Source organism: Lipotes vexillifer, unplaced genomic scaffold (genome assembly GCF_000442215.2).
Source record: "Lipotes vexillifer unplaced genomic scaffold, Lipotes_vexillifer_v1.1 scaffold802, whole genome shotgun sequence".
Lineage (NCBI taxonomy): Eukaryota > Metazoa > Chordata > Mammalia > Artiodactyla > Lipotidae > Lipotes > Lipotes vexillifer.
In genome coordinates this window covers 2462625-2476378 of record NW_006790237.1, presented here as the reverse complement: position 1 = coordinate 2476378, position 13754 = coordinate 2462625, and the positions used below count along the sequence as shown (strand labels likewise).

Below are 13754 nucleotides of genomic sequence, written 5' to 3'. Positions count from 1 at the left end.
CCCTCCCTTCTCCCCACCTCCTCCCCCTCTTCCTTTCTCCTCTGACTCTCAGTGTCTAGATTCTCCCAAAGCGCTTCCCTCCCCGTCAGGACACCTTGCAGAGAAATCATACCCCTGGACTCAGGCATTAAGAGAACACAGACTTCCAGTTGCTTCCCTAGAATCCTCACCCTCCCTAGCTCCAAAAGGAGGCAAAGGTAGTCAGACGTAGCTCAGACGAAAGGCTCAGTGGGTCCGCCCCCCACATCTGCTGTCCACCTCCCTGGCTCCTCCATCCTCAGGGTTTCCTCTCTGGCCTTTGTTCTCCCTCACTCTGCGGGTCCCCGAGCACTCCGCCGGGCCCACCGCTGCTGCCTGCATCCAAGCTCACACTCTGCTCTCTTTCTCCCAAAGAAGACCCTGGTATGAACCCGACACCCACACACCCGGGCCAAAAGCTCCTAGTCTCTCCACTCTGTGTCCGTCACAGGCACCCAGAGCTGACCCTGTCTCTCCCCTGCTCCCAGACCTCCCATGGCTCCCCAGCACCCAGGACAAAGTCCCAGCCACTGAATCTGGCATTCAAAACCCTGCGTGGGGTGGACCCTGCTACGCACCCACCCCTGTGCGTCACCCTTTCAGCCTCCACAACATCAACTCCCAGGTACTTCCCGGACTGTCTAGGACATTCCTTGTCTTGGATGCCCTTCATGTTCCACCTTTCAACCCCCAGCCCCACCCCCGCCGTCCTTACCCTGGCTAACTTCTCAACATTCAGGGCTCACCTCCTCCAGGATATCACCTTCTCCAGGTAGCCCTCCCTGACTCTCCTGCTGGGTTCATGCGTCCTTGTCCTTAAACTGGTCTGTGATCCTCTGTTTACACAGCTGTCTCCTCCACCAGACTGGCATCTCCTCAAGGGCAGGGCCCGGGTCTGAGTCATTTCTATGTGCCCAGCATCGCCCAGCTGAGAGCTTGGCCCCCGAGGGGCACAGGAGATGTCCCTATAGGGAACAAATGTTCCTTCCCTTGCCTTTTCTCCATTTAGGCCTTATTATCTCCCCACTTTCGCTCTTTGGTCCTGTGTTCTGTAAACCACAGCCTGAGGTTTTGCGATGTTGATGGAAGTCTTGGGACGGCCACTGTGGACCCAGGGTAGGGACCTGAGATCAGCCACCATTGGAGTGGAGGCTTCTGGGAGAGATGGCTGTTAGTGAGGGGAGCAGGAGGTGGTCCCGCCGCTACCAGTCCCTGCCTCCTGTGGGAGTGCCCACTTGGTCTGTCCTTGTCTTTCAGCTCTTGTCGTGGCTGCTCCCAGCCTTGGTCATCTCTCCCTGCAAGAAATTCTGGGAGACTGGACTTCTGGGTCTGAGGGGGGAGAGGTTAGGTTTTTGAACTCCTGGTCTGAGGGGGGAGGGGCTGGGGGGGTCTGGATCCTGGGTCTGAGGGAGGAGGGGCTGGGGGCCTGGATCCTGGGTCTGAGGAGGAGTGGCCCAGGAATTCCAGTCTCCTCAGTCCTTGGGGAAGAGGCTGGCAGCCTGCACCACACATCCCCAGCTCCTCTCCTCATGTAGCCTGCCAGTGCCATCCTATCGGGGCGACAGGTGGTACCTGCAACCAGACCAGTGGGCAGTGCTCCTGCAAGTTAGGGGTCACTGGCCTGACATGCAGCCGCTGTGGTCCCGGCTACCAGCAGAGCCGCTCCCCAAGGATGCCCTGCCAGCGTGAGTCCTGAGGGACAGGGCCCAAGTCTGAAGGGGGGTGGGAAGGAGACATCCCAGATCTCCAGGGGGCAGGTGCTGTGAGACCCCTGGGTCCGAGGAAGGAGGGCCTGGGGACCTGGACCCCAGGGTCTGAGGGAGGAGGGCTTGGGGGCCTGGACTCCTGGGTCTGAAGGGGGAGGGGCTGGGGGCCTGGATCCTGGGTCTGAGGGAGGAGGGGCCGGGGGTCTGGACCCCTGGGTCTGAGGGGGGAGGGGCTGGGGGCCTGGATCCTGGGTCTGAGGGAGGAAAGGCTGGGGGCTTGGACTCCTGGATCCTGGTGGAAGAAACTATTGGGGTTTAAAGTCCTGGTTCCTCCTCCCTCATCCACACTCCGGTTTTGGAAACATTTGGTTTTATACAGCTGCTCCACCCGGGCAGGGTGGGGTAGGGGGCTGGGCAGCCAACTGCCCGGCTTCTGAGTGGAGCTGGGGCTGCCACCCCCCCATCCTGGGGTAGAGGAATCACCCTCCCCTCCTACTCTGGGCTGGGCTCCCACTGGAGGACCCATCATCCTGACATAGCCAGACACCAGGCGGTGGCCTAGGCTCCCAGCAACGGCGTCAGAGACTCAGAAATGGCCGGCCCTGCCCTGGCGAGGTGGGCGGGGTGCCCCTGACTGGGGCCCTGAACTAGCTTTCTTCTCCCTGACAGCCAGGTTCAGGCAGAGACCCAACCTGGTGTGGGCGCAGCACACCCTGCCTGTCCTGGGAAACCCCGGGAGTGAGGACTGGGCATCTTGCAGGGGAAAGCTCCAGAACAGACTGGAAGAGATGAAGCAGCAGGGAGACATGAGGACTTAGAGACAGAAAAACAGAGAGGAACAGTATGAGAGGGAGAGAGAGAGAGTCAGAGAGAGAGAAACACACACAGAGATAGAGCGTCAGAGATACACCGAGATGCAGAGAGACCGAGCGAGGAGAGAGATTGAGAAAGAGAGAGACAGACAGACAGATGCAGAGAAAGGAGAATCGGGCAGCCACTGAGAGATCTGGGAGAAACAGAGAAACAGAAACTGGGAGACAGGGAAAAATAAAAAGCTAAGAATACAGATAGAAACAGAAAGAAGGAGATAGAAGTATACAAAGAGAGACACAGGCAGAGAAACACAGAGGAAGGAAGAGAGAAAAGAGAGAAAAAGGATGAAAAAGTCGGAGAGAGAAAGAAAGAGAGACACAGAACAACAAAGTAGGGAGATGGAGAGTCAGAAATTTAGAGACAGACACAAACCCAGAAGGAAGCAGGTAGAAATGGAAGCCAAGGAGAGAGACTGGAACACAGAGAGAAAGAACCAGACAGGGAGATGGACGGAGAAACGAAGCCAGGGGGACAGAGACAAAATGATAGACTCAGAGAAAGACAGAGACAAAGAGAGAGGAGATGGGCAGGTACAAAAATACATAATCAGAGTCACAGACACAGGGAGAGAGACAGACGTTATGAGTTCATACTAAGAGGAGCAGAGAGAAAGAACTAGATCCAGAGATTTTTTTTTTTTCTTTAAATCATGAAAAGAAGGGCATGGAAACAATGACATTTATCACCGAGTCTTCTAGTCCTGAGGAGCTGGGGACTCAGACACCCCAGCACCCCTGTCTCTTTGGTCTCCGAGGGAGGCCATTTCCACTTTTGCTCTGACTCAGTTTCCCAGGCTCCCTGGGGGCAGCTGACCAACAACTCTGAGTTTACCCTGGAGGCTCTGAGGAGACAAATCCCAGTGTCCCAGCCCCCTCCCCAGACGCTGGCACCTATGCACGCACTCGTGCCGCGCGCGCGCGCGCACACACACACACACAACACACACACACAAGCAAACGCACGTGGACCCGAATCAATTAGGCACTGAACGTTCAGACGTTCACTCACAGATCCAGTTCCAGACAGAAGGCCTCCCAGGCCAGCGCACACACAGTCACCTCCGCAAGCACTCACGTGTGTGCATTTGATTGCATCTGCCAGTGGCCACCACCAGTCCCCGGGGAACCCAATCCCAGACGGATTCTGAGCATCCGACGGGAGGGGCAGTGTGTGGGGGGACTGAGGTGGAGAAGTGGGGAGGCGAGGAGGTCTGGGACAGGGGGAAAGAGAGAGCCACGCGGGAGAGAGAAGGAAAGAGAGGTCGTGAGAGTACGAGGGAGGTGGGGAGAAAGAAAGTGATGGAGAGAAATCCAGAAGTGGAGGGAGAGACGAGAGCAGAGAGAGAGAAGAAATCGAGGGGAGAGGAGGGAAAAGGAGGGGGTGCGATGGGGGGGCTCAGCGGGAGACAGAAGGGCGAGGATGGGGGCGCTGGGAAGGGAGGCCTGGCGCGGCGCGGGTGGTAGCGGGAAGCGGGTGGGGCTGCCTGACTCTCCGCCGCCGTGACCTCAGGGCCCCTGGCCCAGCTCAGCCCTGACGTCAGCCCCTCCTCCCGCCCCCGCCCGCGCTTCTCTTCAAATCACCCCCCAGCTCTCGGGCAGCAGAGAGACTCGGGGAGCAGCCATCAGGAGAGGAGAGAGGCCCGCCGGACCCACAGCGATGAGACAGGTGTGTGTGTGAGTGCGGGGACCACCAGCACGTGTGTGACCACGTGTGTGCGGGGAACCGCCAGTGCTGGGGAGCTCGCGTGTGCTCCTGTGCCGGACAGCGACCCCGTGAGTGTGTGCCATCCCGCCTGTACGCGTGTCAGATGTGGCCTGACGGTGCTGACCTGACTGTAAATCCGTGTGCGTCTGTGTGCCCAGGAAAGGGAGAAGAGAGCTGTCTTTGCTTGACACGGTGCTCTGGATTTTACTTTCAGGTGTTCAGTAAATATTCAGTTGAGCCAAATGAAATCGCCAATCTCCGGTCTCTTTTGACTGGTGAAAATGGCAATTTCATATGGTTCAGTCTCAACTGTTACTATTGTTTTCTGAAACTTGCATCTGCCCCATTGCTCCAGACCCACGGGTGGGTGTCTGTGTGTTGGTTGCCGCCTGGGCATCTCTTCCTGGTGTTTTTCCTTCCTGCTGAAGGGCATGTGTCCTGGAGTTCACCTGTGTGGCTGTCAGTGGTGGCGGAGGGGGGCTGATGTCGGTTAGTTTCAGGATCACTAAATTCTAAGGGCAGGTGTCTGGAGTCATCTTTCAGAACATGACTGTTTTCCTATGGGGGCACGCTCTGTGTGTCTCTCATCATGTGTGAGTATACGTGTGGAGTTGTGTGTCCATAGCCGACACGTGTTATCATGACTGTTGTTGGGTTTAGAACCCTCCAGATACCCAGCCATCTCGCTGATCCCCAGCATGAATTGGGCCACCCCCAGAAACTCAGGCAGAGACAGAGAAGGAGGATTCCAGAAGAAATAATACTTGCTAATACTGACCAGTTACTAGAACCAGGCTAAAAGCTGTACCTTAGCTCTGCCCTAGAGAAACATAATATAAGCCACATACATAATTTAAAATTTTCTAGTAACCACACTAAAAAGAGAAAAAGAAACACGTGCAATTAATTTTAATAATAACATTTTCTTTAACCTAAGCTATCAGGAGTCGGCACATTTTTTCAGTACCAGGCCAGACAGTCAATACTTGGGGTTTTGAGGGCCATACCATTGAGTATTGTAACTACTCCACTTTGGCATAGTGAGAAATCAAGCTGTGTACGATATGTAATCAGATGAGCGTGGTGTGCCAATAATACGATGTAAGGACGCTGACATTTGAATTTCATATAATTCTCTTTGTTTCTTTATTTTCATTGAAGTGTAGTTGATTGACAATGTCCTCTTAGTTTCAGGTGTACAGCAATGTGATTCAGTTATATATATGTATATTTTTTTACAGATTCTTTTCCCACATAGGTTATTACAAAATATTGAGTATACTTCCCTGTGCTATACAGTAGGTCCTTGTTGTTTATTTTACACATAATAGTGTGTATATTCATAAAATCTTCATGTGCCACAAAGTATTTTTCTTCTTTTCACTTTTTTCAACCTTCTAAAAACATAAAAACTAATCTTAGCTTGCGGGGCCGTAGTGAAAAAGGAGACCATAGTATACCGACCCTCACTATATATCAAAAATATTATCATTTCAGTATGTAATCAACGCAAAAATATGAATGGGATACTTTACTTTCTTTTTTTTCCCACATTCAGGCTTCATAATCCAGATGTGTGGCACATCTCATGCAGATGCTATATTTTCACTGGAGATACTTGATCTGTATTTTTAGATTTTGTAAAATTTAGTTGAAAAAGAAGCTTCACAGACCCTACTTGTTCCAAGCAGGCATAAAAGCTTTCCAATAACTGAATTAAGGATCATTATCTAAATTTAAACACTTAAATTGAATAAAATTAAAAATTCAGTTCCTCAGTGGTACTGGTTACATTTCAAGTGTCCTGTAGCCACATGTGGCTGGTGGGTCCCTTACTGGACAGTGCAGCTCTACAGCTTAGTGATTCATTTAACTCATCATAAGCCCAAGAGATGGGAACTGGTGACAGAGGAGGCGGCTTAGCATAGAGGACGGTGGAGCCTAGTGACCTTGGACGAGAGAATGCGCCTCCTGGTGCCTCAGTTTCCTTACTTGTAACAGAAGGGGGTAACAGTACCTACCTCCCATGGAGCAGTGCTTGGCACATGGAAGGGGCTAAACCCCCATTTTACAGATGAGAAAACAGAGGCACCTCCTCCCCTTTGATTCTGAGCTGTACCAGCCACATGTATTGGACACCTGGCCCTGCCAGCCACTCCTCCTGGCTAATCAATCCTCAGTTTTGCCATCTGTATGGTGGCAGCAGGAAACACTATCTGTGCCCCGGGGCGCTCCTGAGGAGTAAAGCCAGTATATAAGGTTGTGGTTTAGTGACTGGATTCTTAGGGTTCAAATCTTGGCTTCTCTGACAGACTTGTGGTTGCCAAGGGGGAGGAGGGAAGGATTGGGAGTTTGGGATTAGCAGATGCAAACTATTCTATGTAGAATGGATAAACAACAAGGTCCTCCTGTATAGCACAGGGAATTATATTCAATATCCTGTGATAAATTATAATGGAAAAGCATATGAAAACGAATATATACGTTTAACTGAATCACTGCCGTACAGCAGAAATTAACACAACACTGTAAGTCAACTATTCTTCAATAACAACTTTTTTTAAATGCAACAAACAAAAAACTTGGCTTCTCTGCTTTCCAGGCAGACCTTGGGCAGGTTGCTGCACCTCTGTGTGACTCAGTTGCCTCATCTGTAAAATGGGGATGGTAATAATAGTACCTACCTTATAGGGCTGTTGCGAGGATTCAAATAAGTTAGTTCCTATAAAAGGTTTAGAGCACTGCCTGACGCATATCACATTGCATTCTCTTCTTTTAGATGTATATTAGTATGACTAGTATTATCTTAACACTAAGAAACCTTTATGAGATGAATCATTATCTTCTGTGCCACTAAGAAGGAGGCGGGAAACCTTTGTTAATTAAACTGTGACACTCCACTGAGTGTAATCCTCCTGGATTTAAAAGCTGTTAAAAATGTGAAAAAAAAAATGTATTAGAATCAATAGAAGCAGGAGGCATTCAGCCTTGATAACTGCTTGCCACATTTATTTTCGTTAATGAAAAAAACTTTGCGGTACCCAGGGGATTTTCTTTAAGAAAAGGGTATGTTATCACTGGCCTGGAAACAAAACCCGGGGAGGGGGTTCCTTCCCCTGGGAGGCATTTCAGGACCCTCTTCCCCTTCCTATCCCCTCTCTCCGCTCCCTGGCAGGACGTGCCCAAGCCCAGCCCCGCAGCCCGCCACTGCTCCGGCCTGGCCCGGAGGGTGCTGACCATCGCCTTCGCGCTGCTCATCCTGGGCCTCATGACCTGGGCTTACGCCGCCGGCGTGCCGCTGGCCTCGGATCGCTACGGCCTCCTGGCCTTCGGCCTCTACGGGGCCTTCCTCTCGGTGCACCTGGTGGCGCAGAGCCTCTTCGCGTACCTGGAGCACCGGCGGGTGGCGACGGCGGCGCGGCGGGCGGCGGCGCGGGGCCCTCCGGACGCGGCCACGGCGCGCAGCGTGGCGCTGACCATCTCCGCATACCAGGAGGACCCCGCGTACCTTCGCCAGTGCCTGGTGTCCGCGCGCGCCCTCGTGTACCCGCGTGCGCGGCTGCACATCCTCATGGTGGTGGACGGCAACCGCGCCGAGGACCTCTACATGGTCGACATGTTCCGCGAGGTCTTCGCCGACGAGGACCCCGCCACCTACGTGTGGGACAGCAACTACCACCAGCCGTGGGAACCTGCGGCGGCGGGCGCGGCGGGCGAGGGCGCCTACCGGGAGGTGGAGGCCGAGGATCCCGGGCGGCTGGCGGTGGAGGCGCTGGTGAGGACGCGCAGGTGCGTGTGCGTGGCGCAGCGCTGGGGCGGCAAGCGCGAGGTCATGTACACCGCCTTCAAGGCGCTGGGCGACTCGGTCGACTACGTGCAGGTGAGTGGAAGGCACCCGCACCGCATCCGTGGCCCTAACACCCCGAATCCCACTTCCCTCGGATCCTTCATTCAATCTAGAGATTAGAATGAACCTTTATTCATTCCTTTATTCCTTTCCTTCCTTTATTCATTCACCCATTCAGTGGAGAGATTCTTTCCTTCGCTCAATCATTCATATGTCCATTTATCCCCTATCCAATTGGGAGATCACTCATTCATTTTATTCATTCATTTATCCATTCAACGAAGAGATTTCTTCCTTCTTTCTCTCGTGTCTTCATTCATTCATCCATTTGATGCAGAGACTTTCCTTAACTCACTCATTCACTCATCCGTCCATTTATCCATCCATTCAACATATTCATTCATCCATTCAATATAGAATGTCTCCCTCCCTCTTGCCCTTCCTTCTTTCATTGTAGTCCTTTTTTTCCTTCACTCATTCATTCATCGAATCAGCCAACATAGAGATCACTCATTCCTTTATTTATTCATTCATTCAATGGAGAGATTCCATCTTTTCTTTATCTAATACAGAAATTTTTTCTTTCACTCATTCATTCATGCATCCATCTGTCCATCCAATATGGAGCTCATTCATTCACTTATTTATTCATTCACTTATTCATTAAATGTAGAGATTGGTTCATTCTGTTTCTTCCCTTCTTCATTCTTTCAGTGCTGAGATTCTCTTGTTCATTTACCCATCCACTTACCTGTCTATTCAATATAGAGATTTATTTGTTCATTTTGTTGTTCATTCATCCATTCAATGTAGTGATTCATTCATTAATGCACTGCATTATTTTTTTTAATTGCTGCATAACAAATTTCCACACATTTGGCAGCTTGAAACAAAACACATTTATTATCTCAGAGTTTCCATGGGTTAGGGGTCTGGGCAAAGCTTAACTGGATCCTCTGTTCATGGTATCATCAGGCTGCAGTCATGATGTCAGCTGCAGCTGGGTTTTATCTAGTGCTCAGGGACCTCTTCCAAGCTCATGTGTTTGTTGGCAGAATTTGTTTCTTTGCCATCATAGAACTCATGGCAGCTTGCCTCATCACGACCAGGAAGAGAAGGGCTTCCCTGGTGGCGCAGTGGTTAAGAATCTGCCTGACAATGGAGGGGACACGGGTTTGTGCCGCGCGTCCGGGGCCTGTGCTCCGCAACGGGAGAGGCCACAACAGTGAGAGGCCCGTGTACCGCAAAAAGAAAAAGAAAAAGGAAAGAAAGAAAGTGACTAAAAAATTCAAAGTTGTGTTCAGATTGGCTGCAGAGTGTCCCAGCTGCTCCCCTTCCCTTGGTGCCCTCCCCTCAATTACCAACCCCATGCAGGGATCTCGGCTGACCCTGGTCCCTTCCACCCGACAGGTCTGTGACTCAGACACGAGGCTGGACCCTGTGGCACTGCTGGAGCTGGTGCAGGTGCTAGACGAGGACCCCCGGGTAGGGGCTGTTGGGGGCGACGTGCGGATCCTTAACCCTCTGGACTCCTGGGTCAGCTTCCTAAGCAGCCTGAGGTACTGGGTGGCCTTCAACGTGGAGCGGGCTTGTCAGAGCTACTTTCACTGCGTGTCCTGCATCAGTGGTCCCCTAGGTGAGCAGGGGTAGGGCTTGGGAGGGCCATGGATGGGGCAGAGAGGGAAGGGAGCAGGGGATCCAGAATGGATTGAAGACGTGATTGAGATTGGGGACAAAGATGGGGCTGGGGCAGGAACTGGGGATAGGGATAAGATTGGAAGTTGGAGGTGGGGATGGTTTTTGGTGTTGGGAATGGGTTGGAGAAAGGGTGTGGTTGGGGATGGGGACTGGGGCAGGGGGAGGGTTTGGGGAAGGGGAAGAGATGGGTTTGGAGTCAAGGACAGTGTTGGTGCTAGGTTTAGGGTTGGAGATGTGTTTTTGGATGAGGATGGGTAGGGGATGGGGCTGAGAATGGATGTGAGATTGGGGATGGGTTTGCAGTCAAAGTGGGTGTGGGTCAGCAACAGGACTGGGGCAAGTTTGGGATGGGTGTGGGGGTGAGGAAGGATTTGAGGTTGAGAACAGGACTGGGGCTGGAGTTGTCACTGGAGACAGGTTGAGAATGGGATTAAGATGGTTAAGGATGGGGTTGGGATTGGAGATGAGTTGGTTTGGAGCTAGGGCTGGGGATGGTGTTGGCAACAGCAGAGGCTGATGCTCCTGTACTCCCCTTCCCCACCTAGGCCTATACAGGAACAACCTCCTGCAGCAGTTCCTTGAGGCCTGGTACAACCAGAAGTTCCTGGGCACCCACTGCACCTTTGGGGATGACCGTCACCTCACCAACCGCATGCTCAGCATGGGCTACGCCACCAAGTAAGCTGAGGGGACAGGGTGTTTGAGTGTGTGCAGAGGCCAATGAGTATCCAGCACATGTGTGTGCGTGTGCGTGTGCTGGAAACTCTCCAGACCTAAAGTAAATTTCAAGTGAGCTTTTAGGGGAGAGGAAAAGAAGCCAAATGGAGCAGAAGTGGCATTTGTGTTGAATCAGGGAGCAACACCCAGTGAGACATTAGGGGAGAGTGGAAGATACCATAGGGGCATTTGCATTGAACCATGTGACCCAGTGGACTCTTCTAAGTAGGGCAAGGTGAGGGTGGGAATTCCACCTAGAAGGTACAACCTCAGATGGGGCAAGATGGCTCTACCACAGAGAGCACAGATTACCCCAATCTGTGGGGAGAGAAAGCGATCAGTGGAGTGGGATCTCACTAGTGACAGAGTGAGTGGGAAGATTCAAGTGGGAGAGGAGGGGAGCGCCTCAACTCTAGTAAGTGCTTCAGGAAGAAGAGATGTGATTCAAGGAGGCTCAGGGGGTGTATGGGCTAGACCAGTGAAGTTCAGGGGAAAGGGATTTTTATGAAGTTAGACTCAGTGACAGCACCAGAGACAACTCGGGGTATACCAAGGGAACCCAGGCATTCATTCGCTGGACAGATATTCTTTAAGTGCTGCCAATGTTTTCAGCTCTGGGGATGCAGCAGCAAACAAAAGAGATGCAAATTCATGCTTACATTGACTGGGGAGACAGACAATAAATAAAATATGTAAGAAGAACACATAGTGTATTAGATAACGATCACGTGAAGGTGACACATAAAGCCAGGAAGTTTCCACGTAGGGAGTGAAATGTTAAATTAGGGTAAGATAAGGATGGGCGGGAAATAGTGCAGCAAGGGAGAGAGCGTCAGGAGAGGACAGAGAGTTCACGGGGGTGGGGTTGGAGGCGTCCACGCATGAAAGGCTTGTGCGCCACAGTAAGAACTGTGAACTAAGATGAGGGAGCCACGAGGAGGGGGCTTGAGCAGAGGGGTGGCATGTTGTTCTAACAGGATCCCTCCAGCTGTTTTGAGTACAGACTGCAGGGAGGCCACTGAGGATGCCAAGTGACACAGGGGAAGGAGACTGGACACTGTCAAACAGTGCCCGCGAGGATAGACTAGTTTGACCCCTCCTAACAAACTGACTGCTGGAGGCCACCTCAGGTGATGCTCCGTACAAGCGATTCTAGCTTTGCGTGGGCTGGGCTGGAAACCGGGGAGGGATTGATTAGTAATGTCTGCCAGAGCCACTGGAAGGGAGCTTAACGGTTCCATTGAGAAGCTCTAACGCATGGGTTACCCTAGGTAGGAACCATGCCTGGCTTGTTCCTCACCATGGTGCCTGCCAAGAATAGTATTCGTAATAGATTAGTGATAGCATTAGTAATACCGCAGTGATAATAGTAATGTCAGTAGTTAGATTAGTCGTAATAAAAATAGTAGTAGTCGTTATCATCTATTGAGCAAGTACTATGTACTGGTCCTAAGCACTTAGCGTTTAATCCTCATCTGTTAGGTAGGAACCATTACTGACTCCATTTTACATAGGAGAATGAGACAGGCTGGGACCTGGGACCTGGGGCCCTTTACTGCAGTGCTTGCGCCTAAACAAACATCTCCTCCAGCAACAAAATACAAAGAAACTATAAGAGACTAAAAATAACTGCACACATATGCAGTTGGGGCAAATTATGAACAACGAGATACAAAAAGGCCCAAACTCAACCGCCACTTCTGAGGTGTGGGGAGCAAAAGCAGGGTCCTGCGCATGCGCATGATCCCTGCCCACGGCACCACCGAGGCTCTGGGCAGACCACCTAAGCTACCCCCTCCAGCCCACCCACAGATCCGCCCCGACCCTCACCCCATGTAAGGGACCAGCTCGTCCCCGTGTCCCCTCCCCCTTCCCCCAGCGAGCAAGGGAACCTGTTACTTGCAGCAGGAGTCCCAATAAAGCCTTACTGAATTTCTCCTCTGGCCTTTTATCAATTTCTATTGATTGAAGAGTCCAAGGACGCAGGTGGGCATCAAGAACCCCGAGGCCCACAGAGGTCGAGAAAACTTGCCCCATGGCCATTTCTGGCTCCCACTCTCTGTCCGGGGGCCCCAAGGAGAGCCGCGCTGACGGCCCTGCCTCCTCCCACCCGTCCAGGTACACCTCGCGGTCCCGCTGCTACTCGGAGACGCCCGCATCCTTCCTGCGCTGGCTGAGCCAGCAGACGCGCTGGTCCAAGTCGTACTTCCGCGAGTGGCTGTACAACGCGCTCTGGTGGCACCGGCACCACGCGTGGATGACCTACGAGGCGGTGGTCTCGGGCCTCTTCCCTTTCTTCGTGGCGGCTACGGTGCTCCGGCTCTTCTACGCGGGCCGCCCGTGGGCGCTGCTCTGGGTGCTGCTGTGCGTGCAGGGCGTGGCGCTGGCCAAGGCGGCCTTCGCGGCCTGGCTGCGGGGCTGCCTGCGGATGCTCCTGCTCTCGCTCTACGCGCCCCTCTACATGGGCGGCCTCCTGCCCGCCAAGTTCCTGGCGCTGGCGACCATGAACCAGAGCGGCTGGGGCACGTCAGGCCGCCGCCAGCTGGCCGCCAACTACGTCCCGGTGCTGCCGCTGGCCCTCTGGGCGCTGCTGCTGCTCGGGGGGCTGGTCCGCAGCGTGGTCCGCGAGGCCCGGGCCGACTGGAGCGGCCCCGCCCGCGCGGCCGAGGCCCGCCACCTGGCCGCGGGGGCCGGCGCCTACGTGGGCTACTGGGCCATCATGCTGACCTTCTACTGGGTGCGGGTGCGGAGGCTGTGCCGGAGGCGAGCGGGGGGCTACCGCGTCCAGGTGTGAGTCCAGGTGCGCGGGGCGCCCGCTCAGGGGGGTCCGGGGGCGGCCAGAGGAGACCTACCAGGGTCCCCGGAACCACGAACTTGCCGGGTGACCCTCTGGGCCTCAGTTGCCCTCCTCTGTGAAGTGAGGGGCTCGACCCAAGACTCTTCAGCCCGGACTCTTTAGGGGGCTGGGAATTCTGGGTCTCTTGGGAGGGGTATTTATTGAACAGGGTGTGGGTTTTTAGGGGCGGGGGGGGAAAGGGGCCCCCACATGCTGTCCTGGGGCCCCCTATTTCTCCCTGTTCTTATTTAACCTCCATTTGTACTGTGATTAGGTTATAATGATTTTATTTATTTTCTTCCGAGCCTACCTCCTCCATTCCTCTTCTTTTTCTTTTTTTTTTTTTTTTTTTTTT

The 13754-nt window shown here is 53.1% G+C and overlaps 2 protein-coding genes across 2 annotated transcripts in view; both read left to right on the top strand.

Annotated features, from left to right (window-relative positions):
* LOC103073884 (zinc finger protein 420-like) overlaps positions 1-1714 on the top strand; it is a 19812-nt gene extending 18098 nt beyond the window's left edge. The window contains exon 5 of the mRNA XM_007463461.1: positions 1554-1714. Coding sequence (XP_007463523.1) covers positions 1554-1714 — 161 coding nt within the window. The remainder of the gene's footprint in view (positions 1-1553) is intronic.
* A 2514-nt stretch (positions 1715-4228) lies between these two features.
* On the top strand, positions 4229-13697 carry HAS1 (hyaluronan synthase 1). Its single transcript, XM_007463397.1, has 5 exons — positions 4229-4262; positions 7477-8181; positions 9559-9784; positions 10392-10524; positions 12682-13697. The coding sequence occupies exons 1-5, from the start codon at positions 4254-4256 to the stop codon at positions 13355-13357; spliced, it is 1749 nt and encodes a 582-aa protein (XP_007463459.1). The 5' UTR covers positions 4229-4253; the 3' UTR covers positions 13358-13697.
* The last annotated feature ends 57 nt before the right edge of the window (positions 13698-13754 follow it).

What these genes read in the sequence shown, in the direction of transcription:
- HAS1 (XM_007463397.1), top strand. An exon ending in ACTCGGTCGACTACGTGCAG is followed by an intron (nt 8,182 to 9,558) that starts GTGAGTGGAAGG and finishes TCCACCCGACAG; the next exon opens with GTCTGTGACTCAGACACGAG. An exon ending in AGCATGGGCTACGCCACCAA is followed by an intron (nt 10,525 to 12,681) that starts GTAAGCTGAGGG and finishes CCACCCGTCCAG; the next exon opens with GTACACCTCGCGGTCCCGCT.